Below are 25706 nucleotides of genomic sequence, written 5' to 3' on the forward strand. Positions count from 1 at the left end.
AGGTAGTTTTAGCATCAGTAAACAATAAAAAAATTTCTTATAAATGATCTACACAAATATAAAATGAAATGTTTTTTCCTTGTTGATTTATGGAATCTTTCTGATCCTAAAATCTTTTTGTATTTTTTTGTTGAAATTGATTTTGACAGATGTTTTTTAATAAAAAGTATTAGAGAAACAATTTCGTCAGTTGCATTATCAGAAAAGTATATAATAACTCTTGTGATGTAAAATATGGAAAGTTTTGGATTGCACATGTTTTACGAAAAATTTCACAGTAAATTTAACGAATGATGGGATGTTCGAAAATTTAACCGACAAACTTTCGGAGATTGTCGGGGGCACCAAGGGTCATTTTTTTACAAATATACCTAGAGTCGGAAACGTGCTATTACATCGCTACGACAGACAGTATTCGAAAAAGATCGGTTTATTTATCGGTGACTGAATTAGCCATCGATCTTGTCATAAAACAATCTTGATCTAATCTTGGCGATGCCACCCAATGTCAAACTTGTAAGGTCGCTAAATAGATCTTTTTACATCCTACTTTTGTCTGAAACAATTTTTTATAAAACTTATATTTTTTGAGATATTTCGAGGTTCCGACCTTTTTTGAACATTGTCCGCCGTAGCCAACGACACGTTTCCGATTCCGAGATCCATTTGCAAAAAAATGATCCTTTTGGTGCCCCAACAATCTCTGAAAGTTTATCGGTTGAATTTTCAAACACTGTATAATCATATTTGTATAACAAAGTTATTTCAGAGAGTAAAAGAATTAATTTACTTGACTTTCTTTTAAACTATCTTTACAATTAAATTGTAATTTCTACAATTAAATTGTAATTTCTACAATTTTAAAATATTTAATATTTTTTATTAATTTTATTACAGAGATATCATATATATATATATATATATATATAATTAATAATTAATTTTAATAATAATTAATTTTATATATATATATATATATATAAAACCATAAATTTACATGCTACATACATATTTCTCCGATAAACAATGGTCATCTAAGATTGACCGAGTCCTTGTATTACGTAAAGCTGAATCGTTGCGTGATCAAATTGCAGCCGTAATTGTCAGAAAAATACAGTTTTCTTTGTTTAAATTACATAAGTACATAGTTGCAGAGGGAGTTGTTTGCTATCGAGATATAGTTCATTGCATTTTTAAATCTTATCTGTTGATATTACAATTATCTACAAATCCGAAGAAACTATCAAAAGCTATTATAAAGTCTTTATCTATGAGTCCGATTTTAAGATTGGATATAGCTTAGATTATATGCTGGATACAATTGGGGATTCGAGCCATGCTTGATGCAATTTCTCCTGTCCCCCCTCTCGCGCTCTAGGAGGATTATTTGTATATTTGCCAATGGCGTTGGAGGGTGTCGCCGCTGCAGTCCGATCTGCATCCATCGAGAGAATAGGACCATCATCTCTCTGGAGTCGTGGGGATTCGAGAGAATACATGTATATATGTATATATATATATATATATATATATATATATATATATATACACATGTGTGTGTGTGTGTGTGTGTGTGTGTGTATATATATATATATATATATATATATTTTGTAATATACGTATATATGTGTATTATTGTATTGTGACGTGTTATTCTAAACACGTTATTTGCGATAAATATCATCACATGCCTTGGTAGTCGAAGGGATAATGCCTGCCTGGTAAGCAGGAGATCCAGGAGATGCGATTTCTGGCTGAGGTGGTATTTTTTCGCAAAATAATTACGAGGTTTCATGACTGATTCGTGATCGGGCCGTGATGCACATCCTCCCTTCTTATTTGGGTATAATCAGTAATTCATAATCATATCAACATCCATAATACCAATTTGACTTGAATATTTCTATTCAACTATCAAATCTTAAAGTATTGTAAAGTCTTATACAAACTTGCACATTGTGAAATCGATAATACTATTTCCGTAACAATATCTATCTAATCCATTAATATTATAAGAAATAGATTATTTTGTTCTATTTTATACCTTCTTATATAACTTGATTTGTAATACAAATTACAAATAACAATGTTAATGCCATTTATTACAAATTAAATAAATATTTAAATAAAATTAAAATTTAATAACTTTTGTATCACAACTTTAAAAACTTAAATCTTTTATTTTTACTATTATTCTTGTTAAAAGTTGATATTAATCTGTTGGATGAAAAACTAATAATAATTTGCGTTTGGATAATACGATGTATCTGATAATCAAACAAGTCTTTTTTCTAAATTAAAGATCGATAAGAGAGAATTAAAGATTTAATCTAAATTAAAGAAAGAAGAATAAAAGATAGGTTAATGATTCATATCCAGGTTTGATCCCTGGCTGAGATGATATTTTTTGCAATATATATTTTCTGTGTGGGAGGGGATAATAAAAGGGATTTTAATCGATATCAAAATTGTCGAATTATTATAGAACTACTACGTTGGAAGACTGCTTGTAGTGGCGCGTAGTTGGTGATATAACTGTTTGAATTTACTTTATTTAGAAAATTTAGCAACCAAGATCCTGCTTGCCGAAAAAATGGCCATGTTTCTCGATGTAGTTTGTTAGTTAACATGTACTCGGTTTATATCTATGTATTGTTTAATAATTACAGCTTAAAAAATAAAAGTTAAAAATATTCATATATATTCATAGGTATTTAACCACAATAATTTAAATTAATTCATAGCTATTACTGTATAAGGATTTTATCACAAGAGTATTAGTATTTAAGTATTCATATAAAGCATAAAATAATACTTACTTAATTACTAAAGGTAAGCACTGAATGTAAGCAAAATACTTTTATTGTCAACAAGCTTTATTAAATTATTAGGAATTATTAATAATGCTCTTTTTAATAGTTAAAATTATTAATTACTAGTTTATTAAATTTTTATAAAGACCTTCCTTATCTTTATATTTGAGTTTTATATATATATATATATATAAATTTTTAATTTCAAGATATAATTCTTAAGTTATAAAAGTAATAAATTTATTGAGAATATTAAAAATTTAATTTTAAAAATGTAACTTAATTTTGTAAATGTAACTGTATTTTTATTATATTATTTTTGAAAAGTATAAAGTTTTAATTTTAGTATTAATTAAAAATGTATATTAAACACACTTGGCGCAATCCACGATCGTGTATCTTGATATTACAAAAACTTATTATTCCAATTTTGTAAAGGATATATGATAACGTCCGAGATATATGATAACATAGAAAATGTGTACATAGAAATAAAATACATTCCATTATCGATTTGAGTAAATCTTCTCTTTAATTCACTTTTCAAAGTAAAGACTAACGCTGAATTATGACTAATACAATGAGAGCAATGTCATTGGGAAATTTGTGGTTTCCATAGTTCGTGCAGATTCAATTCATTATAAAATCCTAGAGAGAGGGATATTACGTGTCTAGCTATACTATATACTATATACCTGAGGTAAGCAGTAGTTAGTGAATGACAGTCTACTTTTATCTGCGGTCATATATGCTTCGCTCTTCACTTGCCTGTTGTATTCATCGTAAAAGATGGTAGTGAGTTTCCATTTTGTAAATAAGAAATTCATTTTTTATTATAAATAACATTATTTATTCTTTTCTCATTTAAACTTTTTTATCTTTTATCATACATCGGATACTTTGATGATACAATTGCAATTACAGGTATTGTGTAAATTTAAATATATTTTTTTAAATATAAATATAAATATCTCTGAAAAATACTCGCGTATCTTTTTATATTATTTTCTAATCGTTAGATTAGATTTTTTAATCGTTATAGAATAATTTATATCTTTTAACACATACAGTAAATGTTTTTTTAATAGCGATTAAATATTTAAGACATTTTATTATATTTCATAAATAAACTAACTAAACAATTTAATTAAATTAAATATTTTTAAATAATATCAAAATCTTTTTTCGTTATTTCTTGTAAGACAAGAAATACCAAAATTTATCGTCTTCAAAATCAATTGCTTAGAATTTTTATAGAAATCCTACTTAATTGGACAATTTGATACTGCTCTTAGAAATTTAATACTGGTCAATATAATACTAGAAATTACTTATTTTGACTATTAAAAAATACTTCAGCGTTTTTAATAAAAATAAATAATCAATTATTTTTAGTATTAAATTCTACAAGAGTAAAAATTAATTATTTGGAATATTAAAAGTGCTAAGCAACAGTGCTTTTAATACTTGAAATAAATAATTAAAGACATTCTAGTATTAAATTTCTATAAGAATATAAGAAATAAAAAAATTTTTCAACAAGTTTTTCTTTATTTAGATACATTAGTAAATGTACTTCAATAAAATAAGTTTAAGTATAATAATATATGTTGGAGTCTTACAATAGAATCACCATTTACAACTATAAAAAAATAATGCAGAACTGAATCATAGTTCATAACATACATACATCTAATAGCAATGAAACTAGTTAATTAATTATTTAATATCTTGACAAAATAACATAATGATATTGATAATATTGATAATATAACTTATATAATATAAAATATTATATAGTATTTTCTTTCAAGATAAGCAAAAAATCTAATTAATTAAATTTTTAAAAACATAGATTTGTAACGTCTTGCTCAACAAAATAGTTATATCAAAATAGTTTATAATAAATATAATGACAATAAAACTTTTACTAACTTATAATAAGAATAAATTTGTTATTACAAACTCATTTCAAAATTTAACTATTACGTAAACTTTCGAAACGTTCACGCAGTCTGTTATCATAATATTACAATAAAATTACAATAAAATATTACAATAAATATTATATAATATTATAATAAAATTACAATAAAATTAATATTTATGAAAGATTTTATTATTATGTATATAAAAAAGTATAATGTATTTATTTTTGTATTTATTTTTAATTTATTATTTTATGTTTATTAATTTTATTTTATATGATTAGTACAATAGGATTGATTCATGATTTGTTTATGACAGAGAGAGTAATATTTTTTCATCAGAGACGCATGATTGAATTCAGAATCTCATCTTTTTACTTATCTAAAATTTAAATTTCAAAATGGTTGTGGATGACACAAAGGTAAATATAAAAGTAGCATATATAATTGACCTTTCTGTATGATATTTAAAGCGAAAGCTATCATTAGTTATAACTAAAACATAGATTAAAGATAGAGCTTAGAAATTTAAATAAATTAAAATTGTCCGATACCTATATTATTTTTTTTTTAGAAATTCACCGTAGAAAATGGTGTTTATAAGGGACAGGAAATGATTGCTAATTTAGACTGTAAGAGCCTTGGAGAATTAATATGGAATAGCATTAAAAATCATGGAGACAAAACCGCACAGGTGAATCAATGTTTATATTATATTACAATATTATAAGATAATTATATTACAATATTTAATATAATATAATATAGAGGACTTTCTAGAAAAAATAATACATATAAAAATCTTATAAATACAGAAAACTTATAAATACAAAAAAACGTTTTTAGTCTTTTGCAGAATAAAAAACGGATTGAGATATTGAAAAAAAAGCAGTTAAATTTATTTTGATTATTTATTATCTATTTATACTCTTATCCATTAATTATTAATATTGAAATAAATATGAAAGTCATTTTAACTCATACAAATAAGAATGAAACTCATTTAACAACATACTTTCTGAAATAAAATATTAAGAAAAAATGCCTATGTATAATAGAAAATATATCATTATTAATATTTCAGTAGAATAGAATAATGGAGAATATTTTTTATTACGTCTGTAAAGCATAGTATTACGTTTCTTAATAATAATATGTTTCCTATACATCATACAATCTGCAAAGAATAGCTTACACTAACGAATCATGTCTTATGTAATATATTTAAGATCAAGAAATAAAAAAAATTGTGTTAGATTTAAAAATATAAACATATGTTAAAAATAAGCTACAATTATTGAGAAAATAGTTAAATTACAATTTATATATTATATAAATTATTTAAATTCTATTTAATTTAAACTTTATATAATTTAATTAACTGCAAAATACTTTAATAATCTGCAATTATTTTTAATAATATATTTTTTATAATGCAAATAGATATTAATATTTAAGATATTTATTTGTAAATATTATTTTGCATTAAAAACGTTTTATTTATATATCTTGATGCTGTATTTTTCCAAAAAATGATATATTCTAGTATTATAAGATATTTTTTTAATCATAAAATTAATTATTCTACTCTGCAACAACTTTCAAACACAGTTTTAATAACTTTGTTTATATAATAATAATATTGTATAGTTGTACGTATGCACCGAGGAAACAATCACTTACACGGAGCTGCAAGATAAAATTGTAAGATGTGCATTGTGGCTTCAAAAACAAGGAATCAAACCTGAAGATGTCATTAGTGTATGTACAAATAATCAACCCAACGCCATTGTGCCCTGTCTATCGGCAACTTACATCAACGCGATCTTCAATCCATGGAATGAAGCTATGGATATGCGTAAGACTTTTTAAAATAATAATTATTAAATGCCTTACTACATGTAATATTTAATTCGATTACAAATATTTTTTATAGCTAAGTGCGCATATATAATTCTATTGATTTTACATTAATTAGGCTTGTTCATTTTTCTTAATTGTGCATGAATATTTTACAGTAAGTATTTATTGTTTTTTTGTTAATTGTCTGTTATTAGAAACCGCGTTGCACGTTTTACAACTGACCACGCCAAAGGTGATTTTCTGTAGCGAGAAATGTGTGGACGTTGTTTTAAGCGCGATGAAGGAGACGAATCGCAGTTCAATAATGGTGGTTTTCGGCAAGCACGCTGGCGCTATTTCATTTTCTGATGTTTTGAAAAGCTGCAGTGACGCGGACGTAAAAAACTTTCGTTATGTCGAGCTCGATGATATAAAAAAGACAGCGTGCATTTTGCATTCATCAGGCACTACGGGAATGCCAAAGGGTGTTGAATTATCCAATTATACTCTAGCATTTGTGAGTCAGGATAATAACTTGAATGTAGCTAATATGCCAACACTTTGGTTTTCTTCTCTTTATTGGATTAGTGGGGTAATGATGAACATGAAATCTATCATACAAGGTGCCGCAGTGATCCTTTATCCGGAATTCGATGAGGAAATGACTTGTCGGTTGATTGAGAAATACAAAGTAATATTATTTAACAATAATATTATTTCATTTTTCATATATTTATGAGAAATTTTACTTGAACTCATAAAAGTGGGTTTTTAATTTTTGTGATTGTCTGATATGATTTGAAAAAGAGGCACGTTGATTGAAATATAATAGTTTATTGATATATATTTCCTATCGCAGATAAATTTTACAAAAATAATATCAGTAATTTAATTTTCGAGCTCTCACAAATCTTATAATAAAATAATATTAATTTTTTTTATTTTTTAATTATAATACTTTCAACATCATTTACAGTATTAAATTCTTATTATCATAATAATAATATCAATTTTTAATTTTTAGCAATAATGATATAACAATAATAAAATTAATTTTTTATCAGAAATTTATCATCTAATAACGTACTTTTGTATAAAGAAATTATGTTTATGCTCATTAGAAGATAAATGCAAGTTGCAATTTTATAAAATCATATAGCATTATTGCGTATAATATAGATTGATATACGTTATGTAAATTACATAATCGATGTAAATATTACGCAAATATTACGATATAATATTTGCGTAATTTACATGCATAATGTATTAAAATTTAAAATGTAAATTATTACAGGTGGCAATTCTTTTTCTCAGCACGAGCATGATTAATCGGTTTCTTAGAGCGGGTTACGTAAAAAAATATTCATTATCATCTTTGAAAGCTATAATGGGTGGTGGTGCAATAATTAAACCAAAGGTACAAGAAGAGCTGAAACGTATTTTACCTCATGTTATAATATTGCAAGGTTATGGTAAATATTATTTTAATGCAATAATGTATATTAATATATACATGTAAAATTTTTATCGTATTGCACTTTTAGGACTGACAGAAATCGGTGGTCTGGCAACATTGCAACTATCTAATCACAAAAATGGATCTTGTGGAAATGTAGTCAATAATATGCAAATGAAAATCGTGGATCCAGAAACTGGTAAAACAATCATTGGACCGAATCAATCGGGAGAAATATGGTTAAAAACTACGATGATGATGAACGGTTATTATAAAAATCCCGAGGCAACAAAAAATACAATTGATGAAGATGGTAAATAAATTTCTATTTCTTATAATAATAATAATGCAAAATTTTTTAATTAATTACAAGCATTAAGTATATGCAAACTAAATAAATGGTATTATTTATATTAAATAAAAATATTTAAGAATGTTATAAAAATCTATTTCTATAATAAAAGCAAATTCGAAATTTCTTCAGGATGGTTACACACAGGTGATATTGGTTATGTAGACGAAGACGGAGAACTGTTCATTATCGATAGGATAAAAGAACTTATAAAGTATAGAGGATATCAGATTTCACCTGGAGAAATTGAAGGTGTCTTAATGTCGCATCCAGCAGTGTTAGAAGCTGCAGTAATATCGGTGCCTCATGCAATCGATGATGAGCATCCTCTTGCTTTTATCACTAAAAAACCTGGCGCTAAGGTATGATATTTCATAGTGAAAATAAAATTAGAGAACGAGAGTTTGAAAACTGAAACTTATCAGTTTTCCAACCAAAAGAATAATTACAAATTGATTCTATATATTTCGAAATTAATTTTTAAATTAGAATAATCGCACTCGTACAAATACAAATGTTGTTGTAAGATAACATTAAAAAACTATTCAAAATTTTATAAAGCTGTGAAAAAATCGAGAATAAATAACTTTAAAATGAAAATTTTCAATTACGTTTCCAACTATAATTGTATATGTATATACAATACTGTTGAAATATAAATAATATTAATATTTTGTTAATATTGAAATTTTATTATAAATTCTTAATAATTGTGTTGTGGAAATTTCTTAATATACTAATATGTAAATTTTTATTTTCATTTTTATATTAAGTAAAATTAAATTTTATATTATTTAAAGCATTATTTTTATAAATATTTGTAAAGTAAAAATTATTTATTTTGTGCTTTAAAATGTCCTTTGTCTTAATAATTAAATTTTATTTTTTTCTTCAGGAGACTGAGGAAGAATTCATAAATTTTATAGCGAAGAATATGATGGATCACTACAAACTTCGTGGTGGAGTAATATTTCTGGAAAAGTTTCCATATACAGGTTCAGGAAAAATTGCGAGGAAAGACTTGAAAGCAATGGCTAGGAAATTAATAAAACACACAGATTGATTATATTTTTTAATATTAATACCTTTTTGCAATATAAAATTAAAAAATGTATACATAATTATACATTTTTTTTTTTTAATAGATATTATATTAGAGCAGATTAACGTTTTGTTGTGCTTTTATAAAAAAGTAATCTAATTGATAAAAATAAACAATGTAGAAATGAATCTTCAAATAAGTCTTCAAAATAAAACTATAAGACCATATGAGCAGAACGATCATATATTAATGTTGTAGAAATTGTTACAGATATAATTTAAGTGAAATGTTTGCAAATACTTGATTAATATAATGATAATAGGGTTGAATAATTATTTATTTAGTATGTAATATGTATGTAACAAGTAAAACTGGTAATAAATTAATAAATATATTAATAAATATATTAATAAATATATTATTCTACATTGATATTACTTGTATTATTGAATATTATTTTATAATACTCATATCTACAGATTTTGTAGAAATTTTAAAAATATGAGAATTGAGAAAAATATATCTTGTAAATATCAAACATTAATTATGAAATTTTGTAGAACATACGTGCATGTATATTATTATTTCATGTATACACATAATATTTTGATCTCATCATGATCTCTTATTATCAGAATATCTCTTCTTTATCAGAATATCTTGATAAAAAAAGAAATTTAAACTACATTTAAGCAGTAATTAAAGATGTTGATTAAATATAATTCAAGTTCAAGTTCAAGTTCAAATTTTTTTTTATCAAGATTTTTTGATCAAGAAATAACAAGAGATCATGATAATTATCATTATTTAATTCGTAGACAAATGATAAATTTAACAACAAATATTTCAAATTTTATATGTGTAATAATAGCTATATATATATTTTTCGAACAATTTATTGTATATCATAGATTTCTTCAAGCTTAATAGTATTACAAATTAAATAATCAGTAATAATATTAATATAAATAATATTAACATACAGGTCTAATAAACATCTTTCAAAAATATCTCAAAAACAACCTTTAAAAGAAATAATTTAAATATCTTTAATACATCTATTACAAACTTTTTTAAAATATTCTTTATGATACCTTTTAAATTTTTATGATATCTTTCTAAAAAAGTTAATATTTTTCAAAAGTTAATATTTTTACGAGTATTATCCGTATCATTATGCATTGTTGAATATCAACGTTTCGTGAACATTGCAATTTATTTTATTAGGGCGAGGAGTCTGATACTGTATTTAAATATCTTTTAAAAGTACTACGAAGATAATTTCAACGAAATCTTTTTAGCTATCTTTTATGACTTTTAGATATTTTTTCGAAATATCTTGAAGATGTCTTTAAAAAGATATCTTTTAGATATTTTTTCATATTGTTGCATTTACAGATACTCACATGTCATAATCACTTGTGCTCACTCGCAAAATAAGACTCTGTTAAGAAACAAATTTTTTAATTTCTTTAATTAATAGAATAATACAGAAATTTCTCACGCCCGTCAAACGGCTTGCGCAACCCATAATTGTTCGTTAAATCGACGTGTTGGCAGAGAGGAATCTTCACTTCTTTATACATGGAGAACGATGATAAGCGGACAGCTTAGCATTTCCGCTCGGTCATAATATCATCTTCAAGACTTTAATATTTGCTAGAAATATCTTTATAACTATGTAGAACATCGAACTAGATATACAAGTACGATATATAGACTTGTGTTGGCTCTATAAATAACCTGCATAATTAAAAGAATAATAACATTGTAATAAAAAGATAAAAATGTAATTAAGAATAAACTTTAACAAAATATATTATATCTTATCTAAACTTTCTTATCTTTTAAATATTTTATATTTTAGATAGGACATGATCTAAATTCTCGAGTCTCAAGAAATATATATATGTGTGAAAAAATGAAAAGATGTACAATACATCCTAGAATATATGTTACATATAAATGTATATAACTTGTTAGAGATCAAAATTAAAAAATAATTTAATTGATAAAGTGATATTTAAAGTATTTCATTATAGTAAATGTTTTGAAATGCTGTATGCCTATTATCTTTTATAATTCTTCATCACAAATCGTAAGTTGTTTATTTTTAGAATCATAAAGATTCTTTCTTTTAATAATACTCCATATTTTATATATGATTGCGAATCAAATCATTCGTTTTGCATAAAAAATTGTGGCGAATTCTAGAAACTATTTTCAATAACCATCTTGTTTGTGCCGTTATCTTTGATCACTGTGTTTCTCAGAGTTTTCTTATATTTACCTTAATATTTGTCTCTATCACTTCTTTTCTTTTCGAATTTAAGATTCTTTTAGATGTAATTTGGTTTTTAGACAGTATTCTACGTCATCATCACTAGTGTCTTCTTCATCAACGAAAGATCTCTTGCTATCGCAATAATAACATTTAAAGTCCTACTTTTCACTTTTATCCGATAATTTGAATGCTTTCACGTTCCAACAATTGACACAATCCATCTTTCCATATTTATTTTATTCCATTGTAACATTGATCAGTTCATCAACTGAGAGTTGAATTTTTTCTTTTATTAGTTCTTCAATAAAAATTTCTTTCTTCTGATCTGTTTCTTTAATATTATTTCAGATAATCATAAATGTGTGAACTTAAATGGAAGAGTCGACAAAATCTTGACATCGGATAATTCTTTTTTGATATCACTTAGTTGTCATGCTGTATTTTTGATTTTAGTGATAATGGAATCGGTGGATAACATTTTATATTTAAAGAATTTTGTCATAAGTACAAACTTAATTGAAATACTTTCTTGTTCATATCATGCTTAACATCAACTATATTTTAGCAGCAGTTTTATAGATACTAGTATTCAAATAATGTATACTCTATAGATCGATGACAGAATACATATTGCATTTTCATTTTTTATCCATTATGTGTATGCATTATCTGTCAATTCAGGTTTTGTTGCTCCTGTTATGATTTCGAGAAAGTTATTTATTTAAAAAATGACTTGAAGCTGATGTTTCCAAAGCTGGAAATTTGAACCATTAAATTTTATGATATTTTTCATGTCAATTTAACCATCTTGATTTAAACATTTTGATGAAAAAAAATATTGAGAACAAAATGTATATATGTATATATATATATATATTTATCGTGAAAAAAAATATTTAAAAATAGATATTTTATTATATACATTAAAATATTATATACATTAAAATAATACTCAGAAAATGGTGATATTTCGTTTCTGTCTATATTGTAGAATTATTTCGAGTAAGTTCTTCAAAGTACCCAGTAAACATTAACTAGCATGTAACGTAACTGTTATAATTTCTCGTTCAATAATATAATTTAATAGTTATATAATAATCTATTATATAACTTAATAATAGTTTTATAATAGTTCTACTGTTGAATATAACTTAATAATTATATAACAATTATATTGTTAAACGGAGAAGTATATGGGAAAAACTAGATGGGAAAAACTAGATGGGAAGTACATGGGAAAAACTAGATGGGAAGTACATGGGAAAAACTAGATGGAAAGTATACGGGAAAAACTACATGAGAAGTATATGGGAAAAACTAGATGGGAAGTATATGGGAAAAACTAGATGGGAAGTATATGGGAAAAACTAGATGGGAAGTATATGAGAAAAACTAAGTGGGCGCTAGATGGGAAAAAACTAGATGGGAAGTATATGGGAAAATCTAGGTGGGGGCAATATGGGAAAAACTATGTGAAAGCTAAATGGGAAAAACTAGATGGTGGCTATATGGGAAAAACTATGTGGGAACTAGATGGAAAAAATTATATGGAAAGTAGATGGGAAAAGCTATGTAGGAGTTAGATGGGAAAAAAGGTTTTAATTAACCGAAATAACTTGAATTGCGTATTAAATTTTATACATCTAACTAATATGATAATTTGTTTTCCTAATGAATTAATGCTAAAAGAGAACAATCAATATAAAAATATTGATTACGTAACATGTTCTCGTGATAATTTGCGGAACATTTAAATTTTCTTTTAACTCGATTATAGTATAAAATGCTGTCCGGTATGAATAATAAAACAGAATAAAAAAAAATGAGAAATGAAAAATTGAAAATTGGCGAGAGGATAGGATTTGATAGTAATTAACAATTACATATTAATTGGTGTTTACATATTAATTGGATATTCGCTAGAATCTCGATTCATGATAAACATCTATATTATCTTATATGTCTTTTTCGCAAGACATTTATTCAATAAGATAGTGCATATTAAACAATATTCTTTATCCTTCTTTATCCTCGAGCAATTAATTTAACTATTTCTTTGAAAGCCTTCACTTGTCTAATAAGATAAGAATTGCCACGTGTACCTTGTTTTCCTTGAAATATAACGAGTTTTATCTGCTTTACCTCTTCGGTAGAAAGCTCCTGCTCCTATGCTTCGTTTCTCTTTATCTGCTTCCTTTATCTTTCTTCTATATTCTGATCGTTTTTATTTTGATTTCGGAATCTTTTTTATTCCGGAAACTTCTTTCCAAAATATCTTTTATTTCGGAGCACTCATTATAAACCTGTCACTATCTTTCCGTAGCGTGCGACGAAAGAGAAGTTCAAAAATGTCACAGCTGTCGTTTTGATATAAGTAATATCAAATGTATAATTGTTAGACGATGCGCTACATGTCACAATACACTATGCACATTGAACTACGTGACCATGTCCACGAACTATAAGATAACGCAGCCATATCCATGATTTTCTGGTTGTGTTCCGTACTATGGCCACGATTTTCTGATTTTATTCTGTACTATGTCTACAATTTTGTGATTCTATTCCATATTCATGAAATATCGATAATATAAAACCTGAAAATGTAACAAATATATTGTACATAAAATACATTTTAAATGTACATATGCTACATTATCTTTTTTTTGTCTCTAAAATTTCAGTTGCGTAAAACTTTTTTATATTGTTCTCTCAATAATTATGAAATCCATAATCCGAAAAAATTATAATTGGATTATATTGCTAAAATTAATTAATTTTAAATTCATCCACGGAGAAAAATATTTGATTAATGTAGTGAAAATAGAACTGCATAATTATTTATTTAATAAGTAATAAATATGTAACAAATAAAACTTAAAATAAATTATTTAATAAATTTTGTTTTATATTGATAATATCTGTATTGAACATTATTTTACAATAAATTTATAGATTTTGTAAAAGTGTTATATATAATATGAGATTTCAGAAAAATATATCTTGTAAATATCAAATATTAATTATCAAAAATTTTTTAAATTATTATAACTTACATGTAATAATATTTCATTTTTTATTATTGTATCAATGTAATTCAAAATCACTTTTTTTTGTCGGAATATCTTTGAATATCTTACTCAAGACATATATATATATATATATATATATATATATATGTATATGTGGAGAGAATAAGTTAGTCCCATGTACTAGCATGATCTTACAGTCCTGTACGCTCCATACTTCGGCCAACTCTGAGTAATAAAAAAAGAACACGACATCTGCTGTCTTCTTCTTTCTCGAGCTATGACTGGCTGCTTTCCGCTATTCACTACCAGTACTGAAAAGCTATAATATACGTAACTGAACTGTATATTTTCAGTGTTGGCAGTGAATATCGGAAGGCAGCCACTGTAACATATTGTAAGTCAAGAAAAAAGAAGATAACAGATTTTATGTCCTTTTTTTATCACTCGACCATACATGACATATCCAGACGGACTGTTATAGTATGTATGTATGTTGCAGTATGATTAATCGATTTTCTTTACTGTAGCTATAATTGGTTCATCTGCCATCATTATAGTTCAAGGTTATTTCAGCTATAAGAGCAGCAAAGATATGATTGTCAAAAGAGTCTTATATTAATGATCTTTTTTGGGATTGAATGTTATAATATGCTTTTCGCAATAAACAATGTTTTAGAAATGAATCTAATCTTAAAAATAAATTTTACAAATTATACAATACAATCATATTTTTATGATTATGTTTTGTAAAGGTTGATATAAATAAACCAAGAACTGTAAACTTACATAAAATAGTTTTATAATAAATTATTAAAGATATTTAACAAATATTTTAATTTATATACAAGTATTGTAATTTATATACAGAATATTTTCTGTCACTTTATTTAATGTTTAATACAATATTAATTATAAAAAGGAAAAAGATTATTTTTGATTATAATTATTTTGATTCTTCTTTTGTTCTGTTACATTCCAGTGCAGTGGATAGAAATAGGGATTAATAAGCAGTATATAAAAAATATCAATATCAAAGTAAATTATATATAACTTTTCTTATACAATGTATTTTATAATATGTTACTGTTTATTTTATTATAATCAATAATTAAAAAGAAGAGTGTAACAGTTATTTAACACAATTATTTATATTGTTTGAAACAAGACATAATATTAATATAATTCATGAAGATATAAATCAATAAAACGATTAATGATTAATTAAGATATAATATTTATTATACACACTTACATACGTTGTACATTAATACTTGATAATCAGAATGAAATTATATTGCTATTATCTTATGTACATTTGTTCTTATCGTTAAAATGTGTGTTTTAAACTATCTGTCATGTTTCATTCGCAAGATGAATTACATTTTGCAATGTATGCATTACAATTTTGAAATGTACATTTTAATTAGATATTTCGTATAAAATGTATTAACGTGATGAAAATGATTTTTCTTTATGTATTGTCTTGCGCGCACGCACACTCACGCACATACATTTGTTTATTTAATGTTCAAATTATAAGATTATTATTATTATTATTATTATTAAAAATCTATTTAGATCTTTTTAAGAATCAATTTTTAGAAATATAAAGAAATATTTTAATTTTTATTAATATTTTTATATAACTATTTATATTTTTTCCAAACATCAACAAAATTTGAATTTTTATATTAATTAAAGAAATATTTAAATTAAATATCAATAATAATTAATATAAATTTATAAAACAAAAAATAACATATAATAAGATTTTTATTAAATTTCAAAACACCAAGTACAATACGGTAAAATATAATAAGAAAAAATCCCGTTTTTAATTTTGACAATCATCTTCTTTACCTTGTCTCTAAGATCAGGAAATGCTGAATGATAAATATAACAACAATAATGTACTGGTTTAAGCTTTAAGTCATTTATATAATTGAAAAGATAGAGATAGCGCATCTATTTAAAGATATATACGCCATACGTTACAGTCAGACTTTAAACTGCTAATGGCAGTCTGGTTTGATCAACAGTCACAAATGCATCACTTTTCATTTATGTGTTAAAAGTGTGTTAAATGTTCATCAGAAAAGATAATTTTTAATTCACACTTCTATTTTCAAGACACAGTTTCTTTTTCTTTGTTGCAATTGTTATTAAATTTTATTTAAGTTTGAACTTCTTTTTTAACGTATTAGATACATCTTAACAAAAGGTATGCATTTTATATACGATTAAATTTTTTTTATACATAAATGATATTCTGTTGTACCTTTGTTGATATCTCTATTATTGTTTACTTTATCTAAAAATAATATATAATGATAGCTTTCTAATAATTATTTTTTATAATGCAAACTTTGTTTACTATTGACTATTGTCAAATATTTTTATCTTCCCTTTTTATTGTCAATTTTATTAAAGAGGATTTAACTTTTGGATGAGGGATTGATGAGGCTTTTTAAGATGTTATGTTACAAGTTTGTTAAAAATAATGGCACGTAGTTTGAGATACGAGATACACATCTTATTTGAAATGTATTTATATATTTCATATATATATATATATATATATATATATATATATACACACACTCTATTAATAATCTTATTTTTCATATACATGAATTTAAAAAATAAGAAAATAAATTGTTAGATACTTGAAATTCTGCCTGCTAAATATTATCCAATATTATTACCCATTATTTATAGCAGTGTTCAGAATTAGCATTTGGACCAATTTCTGAGATGATATTATCATCTCCCTACCGCTGCTTAGCGGCCGAAATCATGCGTGTAATATTATGAAACTTTACATAAAAAAATATGTGCCAAATTGTTAAAATTGTGCCAAATTATTATTACAACATTTTCTTTGCTAAATAATTTTTATATATTCTATTATAATATAGCTACAACGAAATTTATCGAAAATCTAATTATTATACATTATTAGTTATATATATTATACAACATATATGTATATAATTAATAATTATATGATCAAAAACAGATTGTGCAATTAAATAATTTGCAGAGTAATTTATTATCAGCAAGTGAGATATATAATTTTTATATATATTTTATGGCCATAATTATGATTTATTTTATATACTATGTTAGCGAATATTTTTCTTGCTAAAATAAAAAATTAACAATAAAAAGCGACATTAATTTCAATTTACTTTGATTTAAAATCTCATAATTTTTTTATCACTTCGATAATTGGGTGAACAGCTGATTTACTCATTTTAATCATATACTCATTGCATATTTACTTATTACATAATAATATTGTAGATTGATATTATTGGGCCTTACATTTGCAACTAGAATATTTTTAGCAAAATGATGAAGAATATTTCAAAAGTAAGTGCAAAAAGTATACCTAATAGATCTTTTCATATGATAAAGATTATTTGATGCAATTGATATTAGAGCAATTAAGAATTTAAAATGCAAAAATATTGTAACAAATATAGCAATTATCGTTTACAGAATTTTACGGTAGAAAATGGTATTTATAAAGGACCAGTAAATCTCGATATAGGTAACTATAAAAGTCTTGGAGAAATGATTTGGTTTAACATTAAAAAAAATGGAGATAAAATTGCACATGTAAGTCATTTTTAGATATGATGCTAATATATAATACTTTCTAGAAACAAAATATAATTATATAAAACTTTTTATTATTTATATAAATATAATATAATTATAATTATTTAAAACTTTTTATTATTTATATAAATAAGAAGAAATATAAGAATATATTCTAGAAATTTTCATGCACTGTCTACTAATAATAAGATCAAATTATATTTTATTAAAGATGTCTAAGCAGATATGAAATAAAGATGATTGAATATGTTTAATAGGAAAAAATATAAGAAATTAGTTAACAATTAAAACAAAATTAACAAATTCATTGATGATATTAAATTCAAATTAGATGTAAAGTAGTTTTCTGTGATGCAGATTCTGATAATTATAAAATACCAATAGTTATACGTATAAAAAAACAGTCTATGCCTTTTCCATAATAGTTACTTACATAATGTAGAACAATAGTATAACATATTTAGAATAATATATAAACAAAATTAAAATTGAAGACAATCATTAAAAAGAAAATTATGATTTCAAAATAATTGCGGAATTTTAATATAATCAATAACTTATATTACTTATTTTTAATATTATCAATAAACATTATAAGATTCTCTTGTTTCAAATTTTATTTAATAAATAATATAATTATTAAATAGAACTATAAATATCTTAAGACTGTTATTTGTACAATATATCATGATATAAATAAAAAATTACTTTGTAAAACATACCATATCAAATTTATTATATACATTAAAAATCTATTTAATAAAAAATTGCAGTAATAAAAATTTATATTTTATTTAATTTTGTTTGTTTAATATTACTAAGAAATAAATTTTAGATTTTATTTATACGTTATACATAAACGTTTCATTAATTATATTTAATATTTATTCCGTAACAATAATAATGCTGTAAAATAAAAAATTATTTGTGATTTCAAATTCTTAAATTAAACGTTTAATTAAAATATTAATATAGGTGGACGCATGCACAGAAGAAACAACTACATATACGGAACTACAAGATAAAGTTGTAAGATGTGCATTGTGGCTGCAAAAACATGGAATTAAAGCAGATGACATCATTACTCTATGCACAGGAAATCATATGAACTCTATTGTGCCCTGTCTCTCTGCGGCTTATATCAATGCAATTTTTAATACATGGAACGAGAATATGAACTTGCGTAAGTTTTCTCTGCGATAATTATTATCATATTGTCCTATTGTATTCGAATATACTAATAAATTAAGAATAATTTATTTTCTATGTAAATATTTATTTTTTTATTAATAATAAAATTATTGTCAATAGAAACTACATTATACTATTTGGATCTGACTATGCCGAAAATAATTTTCTGTAGTGAGAAATCCGTGCATATTGTCTTAAGCGCAATAAAAGAGAGAAATTGCAATTCCATGGTGGTAGTTTTTGGCAAGCATATCAACGCGATTTCATTCTCCGATATCTTGAGGACTGGCACTGATGCAGAAGTGGCAAATTTTCATTACGTAAAACTTGACGATATCAAAAAAACGGCGTGTATTCTGCACTCTTCAGGCACTTTGGGATTACCGAAAGCCACCGAAATATCCAATTATAATATGATACTTGTTAGCGGGAAAAAAGTGATAAACATGTCCAATTCACCATCGCTATGGTTTTCTTCTCTTTGTTGGCTGAGTGGAGTGATAATGAACATGTTTGCGATTGTACAGAGCTCTAAAGTAATTCTCTATCCAGAATTTGACGAGGAAATGACTTGCCGATTAATTGAGAAATACAAAGTAATATTATTTAGCAAATTTAGTTTCTTATTTTATTTATAAGAAGCTTTATCAAATGTTTAAAATTGACAATTTTTAATTCTTAAAATCTTCTAATTTAAAAAAGAATAACGATTGAAATATGTCTGCTTATGTACATATCTTGCTAGAGCTTATTTTATAAATAATTGTAATAAACAATTTAGCTCTCTCGCAAATTATATATTAATATATTTGCAATAATAATCAGCATAATAATAATAACAACAAAATGTAATTAAAAATAATATCATATATTCGCATATCACAATATCTATTCCTGAAAATATTATTAAACTTCAATAAAGTTATATTCTTGAAACTTTTACAGAAATTTCTCTCAAAATTATGTTGTAATTATACTCTCTCTGATAAAATAAATTACAATATTTACGAAACGTTGGTAATTAATATTGATTTATAACTAATATTGATTGATGCATGAAAAGCACAATACAATTTTAAACTTCAAAAAAGTTATTATTCTTATTATTATTATTATTATTATTATTATTATTATTATTAAAAATTGGATAATTTGCATTCTTATATATGCATATACTTGATATTATAACATATTTGAATATAGTATACTGAAATTTAAAGATTTAACTTATTTTATTCTAGGTAACAACTATTTTTCTTAGTACAAGCATGACTAATCGACTTGTGAAAGCGGGTTATATAAAGAAATATTCATTATCGACTTTAAAGGACATAGTGCTTACTGGTGCAGTTCTTAAACCAAAAGTACAGGAAGAATTAAAAAATATTTTACCACATGTTACTATGTGGCAAGGTTATGGTAATACGATGAAATACTATTAATATATATTATACGTATATTTTATATATATATATATATATATATATATATATATATGATATAGAATTTCGAACTTATATATAATATTTCTAGGAATGACGGAAGTCACTGGTCTCGTAACATTTCAATTAGCGCATCATAAAAATGGATCATGCGGGACAGTAGTCGAAAATGTGCAAATAAAAATTGTAGATCCAGAAAGTGGAAAAGTACTTGGCCCGAATCAAACTGGAGAAATATGGATAAAATCTCTAGTAGTAATGACTGGTTATTATAGAAATCCTGAAGCGACGAAAAATACGATTGATGATGAAGGTATACTGAAGATATTCTATATAATAATAGTATAATTATATTGATAAAATTTAATTATAAGAATTAATTAGTGCGTGTAATATAACCAAACTATATTTCTGTATTGGATTAAAAAAACTTTTTACGCAGATTTATAAAATGAAAATAAATTTGAAATTCTTTCAGGATGGTTGCATTCGGGTGATGTTGGTTACGTAGATGAAGATGGGGAATTGTTCATTGTCGATAGGATAAAAGAACTCATAAAGTACAGAGGAAACCAAATCTCACCTGCAGAAATTGAGGATGTCTTAATGTCACATCCAGCAGTGCTAGAGACTGCAGTTATAGGGATTCCTCATGAATTAGATGATGAACATCCTGTTGCACTTGTTACTAAAAAACCTGATGCTATGGTACTATTTTTCTTTAAAGATATAATAAAGTCATAAAATATAAGAATTTACATAATAATAATATTAGTTATTAATAGAAATAATTATAAACCGGTCTTTGATATTTCTAAAAATTATATCTATAGAGATAAAGATGTAACATAAAAATTAAGTCATATAACATGGCACGATTAAAAATATTTAAAAATAAAACAATTTGCATATTAATTTGATTAAGATCACAATACCTGAATTAGTTTAGAATAATAATAAATCGATAAGAGACGAAAGAGATTAGAGAAAGAAAAATTATAAAACAAAAGTACAGACACTGTTTTAACCAGCGCTTTGGATTCTAATTGAAAAATCGTTTTAGTTGTAATAGTAGTCATAAAGTTGATAGTAATAAAATCAAAAACTTTCTTATATTATTTTTTAAAAGAAATTTATTAGCAGCATCTTATTATCGAATATTTTTGTTATTTTAAATATAAAACCAATGTATACTCTTATGGCAAATTGAAATAGGATAGTATTAATCAAACACTATATTTTATTATGTTTATACATTATTTTATAACATTTTATAACATAAAAAATACTTTTTATTGTATTAACTTTTTTTAAAGTAATTTAATTTGTATATATTTTAATAGTTTAATTTATATAGGTGACTAAACAAGAATTAATAGACCATGTAGCGAAGAATATGATGGATCACTGCAAACTTCGTGGTGGAGTAATATTTCTGGAAAAGTTTCCATATACAGGTTCAGGAAAAATTGCGAGGAAAGATTTGAAAGTAATAGTTAAACAAATGTTAAATATTGATTAATTCTAGATATTTTCGCTAACGCAAAATTTATTTTTAATATGTAACAATTTTTCAATATATACACACACACACACACACACACACACACACACACACACACACATAATTGTCTAATTCTTTTTCAAGTAGTAAATATTATAAATATTATAAATGAAACAGATTAACTTTTTTTTATTTAAAAAATTGATATTTTTGTTATTTGTCATTTTTTTCTTATAATAAAATTCTAATAAAAGGATATATAATTTACTTGAGAATAAACATATTCTTAAAAGCAATTTCTGAAAATCATTTTGATGATATTTTCGAAATTTTAAAAATTATTATAAGTACCTGATAAGATCAATAATAACAAAATTGTATAATTCTTTTTTTAGCTAATATATCATATTATATTATATTATATTATATTACATTATATTATATTTTATTTTATTACATATTATATTAGATATAAGAATTTGGAACATTCAATAAAAACTTAAGTTTTTATTGAATATACTGATAATGTCTATTGACAAATTATTATAATAAAACTGCAAATTGTTAATGTGGTGGAAGCATATCTTATCCATATAATAAATATATTAATTATAAACTTCTTTTGAGATATCAGAATTTTTTGTCTATTTAAGCATATTTGTAAAATAATCTAAATTTTTCTTTTATCAGAATATTCTAATTAAGAAGTAAAAATGGGCTGTAATTCATTTTATGATTATAAAATCATTTATAAGATTATTATTGTTGTGAGAATCAAAATAATAAATAAAATAATAAATTATAATAAACATAAATGACATAATCTGTTGTATTTGTAACTATAAATAATATACGTTAATAAAGTTTAAGTCTAAAATTTATCAATTTGTTGATTTATTTTTAATCAGATATGTAATATTGTGCACTTTATACATATTTGAACTTTCTGTATAATATAATAACTTATGATGTAGATAATATTTTGGGCTTAAAAATACAAAAGTTTTCAACTTTTTATTTATTTATTTTTAATCAGATATATAAAAAAATATTGTACTTTACATGATTATAGTAAAATCAACATTTATGTATAATTAATTGCAATAAGCACGAAATATGTTCAAATGTATTCAAACAATCGATTGTATTAATTGGCAATCTTAGCAAATAGTATTTTAAACGTCTAATAATTTATTTATTTATTTTTTAAAATTTATATATATATTCTTACATTTTTGATATTGATTGAAAAATCATTTTTATTATTTAATTATTGCGATAAACATCACTACATGTCTCGATAATCGAATTGGAAAATATTCGATATAGGGATAATCAGGAGATCATAGGTTCAAAAATATCTTTTCATTCTGACTGAGATGATATTTAAATTGCTACATAAGACCGTTAAAAATAAAAGCATGTGATTGATGACATAAATATCTTTTCATATTGAATATATTGTACATATATGTATATATAAATTCAAGATGAAAAGATATATATATTGTTACGTCTGCGGAACAGAATTGAGCTTCACACACTCGTATGCGCGCAGTAATAAATAAGACCTCCTAATAAAAGAACTCACACACTCTCTTTATTACTCTCCTAGAAATACACAGAGCGTTACAGAGCACGTCCGTGTCGGTTGACAGTCCCCAGAATCTTAATAATCGACTATTAGACAAAACATTCATTGGCTCACCGGGAAACATGCTACGCGACTTCTTCATATCGCTTACTCGATTTAGCGCGCTCCAAACAGGCACGGGCATAACAATACTATATATATATATATATATATATATATATATAATGTGCATTAGTAAAATTGTTTGTTTTGATTGAACAATCAAACACTGAAGTATTTGTAGTGTTACATGATCGTAGCCTTAATCATAACTTTTTGAAGTATCCGCGTATTTTTGTCTATTTAAACATAGAAATGAGAAAATCTAAAGTTTCTCTTTCTTGCTATAAATACTCTAATTTAAATAAAACAATAAGCCATATATTTCTCGATTAATATCATCGCTTGACTTTTAGGACACGATAAATTTATAATAAATGTTTTTAATGTAATAGACAGAATATTTTATAATTTCCGACTCATTGGCTTTCATTGGCAGATGCAGAAAATTAAATTAAATTTAATTAAAAATAAAAGAATTTATTATTTTGTAATTTTTATAATAATTAATAATTAATTAATAATAAAATAATTAATTAATCAGAATTAATAAAGAAGATTGTATCTAAGCAAAAATATAAAAGCTATAGCGAAAAAATAAAAATAATAAAATAAAAATAAGTGCGCAGTAAGAAAAAAATAATCCAGTCTTATGAATTATTCGCAATTGCTATTTCCATTTGTAAAATAGTTTTTCAAACATTTTGCAATGTTTGTTATGATTATAACTGCGTAATATTGAACTGTTTTTTTATGCCAATGTACACTTATTCGTAAATTTTTATGAATTATTATTTTTCTATTAATTATAGTAAGAGTTGCTTCGAATATAAGACATTTTTGTATAATTTAACTTATTCAATTATTTTGCTAGAAGTAATCCTCATAAAACATGAAATACATACCTTATATGTGTATCCATTAGATATATAAATAAAATTTTTGTATTTCAAAAGATAATGTTTGTCATCTTTAACTTTAACATATTTAAATGCTTTAAATATAAATGTGCTAACTTCTCATTCTTTTCTATTATATAGCATTTTTATGTAACATATTTATGTAGCATTATTATGTATTACAATATAATTTATTAGCAACAACATAAAGTGATAATCCTTTAATGATTAGTTTTTTAGTAACGCTGTAGTAACGCTCAAGATGAAGCGTTTCTTTATAAGTTTCCTTAAGTGCAAATCTTAGTTAAGTACAATTAGAGTGTAAACATAGTTCAATAGGACAAATTAAAAAAAAATATTTTATTATATGTATTTTTGGTATTATTTTAATAATTAATTTTGATCGCCTATTTAGGACGACTACACTTTATAATATAGAAAAGTGACAATAAAGTGTGCATTCAGGATATTAGTCATACTGGATTCCGAATATTTTTGACAAAATAGTTAATGAGGATTCAAGCAACTGACAGTAAACATATATAATTGATCTAATCATATAATATTTAAAAAAGTCATAAACATATGAATAACAAGA

The 25706-nt window shown here is 24.2% G+C and overlaps 2 protein-coding genes and 1 long non-coding RNA gene across 8 annotated transcripts; 2 read left to right on the plus strand and 1 right to left on the minus strand.

Annotated features, from left to right (window-relative positions):
- Positions 1–1703: 1703 nt before the first annotated feature.
- LOC105423971 (uncharacterized) lies at positions 1704–9852 on the plus strand. Of its 3 annotated transcripts, none has more exons than XM_089076293.1 (9): positions 1704–1843; positions 5061–5163; positions 5316–5435; positions 6392–6599; positions 6799–7274; positions 7881–8058; positions 8131–8355; positions 8527–8756; positions 9290–9852. In XM_089076293.1, the coding sequence occupies exons 2-9, from the start codon at positions 5143–5145 to the stop codon at positions 9455–9457; spliced, it is 1626 nt and encodes a 541-aa protein (XP_088932419.1). In that variant the 5' UTR covers positions 1704–1843; positions 5061–5142; the 3' UTR covers positions 9458–9852. The 3 variants fall into 3 exon arrangements, with proteins under 3 accessions (XP_088932419.1, XP_088932417.1, XP_088932418.1); XM_089076291.1 differs by lacking the exon at positions 1704–1843 and adding an exon at positions 3527–3608; XM_089076292.1 differs by lacking the exon at positions 1704–1843 and adding an exon at positions 3606–3737.
- A 435-nt stretch (positions 9853–10287) lies between these two features.
- On the minus strand, positions 10288–12911 carry LOC148936723 (uncharacterized). Its single transcript, XR_016139096.1, has 2 exons — positions 11727–12911; positions 10288–11179 (listed from the first exon to the last, which is right to left on the minus strand). It is a non-coding gene; the product is annotated as an uncharacterized LOC148936723 (long non-coding RNA).
- Positions 12912–15065: 2154 nt separating this feature from the next.
- LOC105423973 (uncharacterized) lies at positions 15066–23397 on the plus strand. 4 transcript variants are annotated; one of them, XM_089076295.1, is made up of 9 exons: positions 15066–15146; positions 18059–18127; positions 18257–18376; positions 19355–19562; positions 19691–20166; positions 20812–20989; positions 21104–21325; positions 21491–21720; positions 22370–23397. In XM_089076295.1, exons 2-9 carry the CDS (start codon positions 18107–18109, stop codon positions 22532–22534), a joined length of 1620 nt encoding a protein of 539 aa, XP_088932421.1. In that variant the 5' UTR covers positions 15066–15146; positions 18059–18106; the 3' UTR covers positions 22535–23397. The 4 variants fall into 4 exon arrangements, with proteins under 4 accessions (XP_088932421.1, XP_088932422.1, XP_088932423.1 ...); XM_089076296.1 differs by having other exon boundaries at positions 15106–15236; XM_089076297.1 differs by having other exon boundaries at positions 15130–15232.
- Positions 23398–25706: the final 2309 nt, after the last annotated feature.

Source organism: Pogonomyrmex barbatus, unplaced genomic scaffold, assembly GCF_055798465.1.
Source record: "Pogonomyrmex barbatus isolate J1 unplaced genomic scaffold, ASM5579846v1 scaffold2, whole genome shotgun sequence".
Lineage (NCBI taxonomy): Eukaryota > Metazoa > Arthropoda > Insecta > Hymenoptera > Formicidae > Pogonomyrmex > Pogonomyrmex barbatus.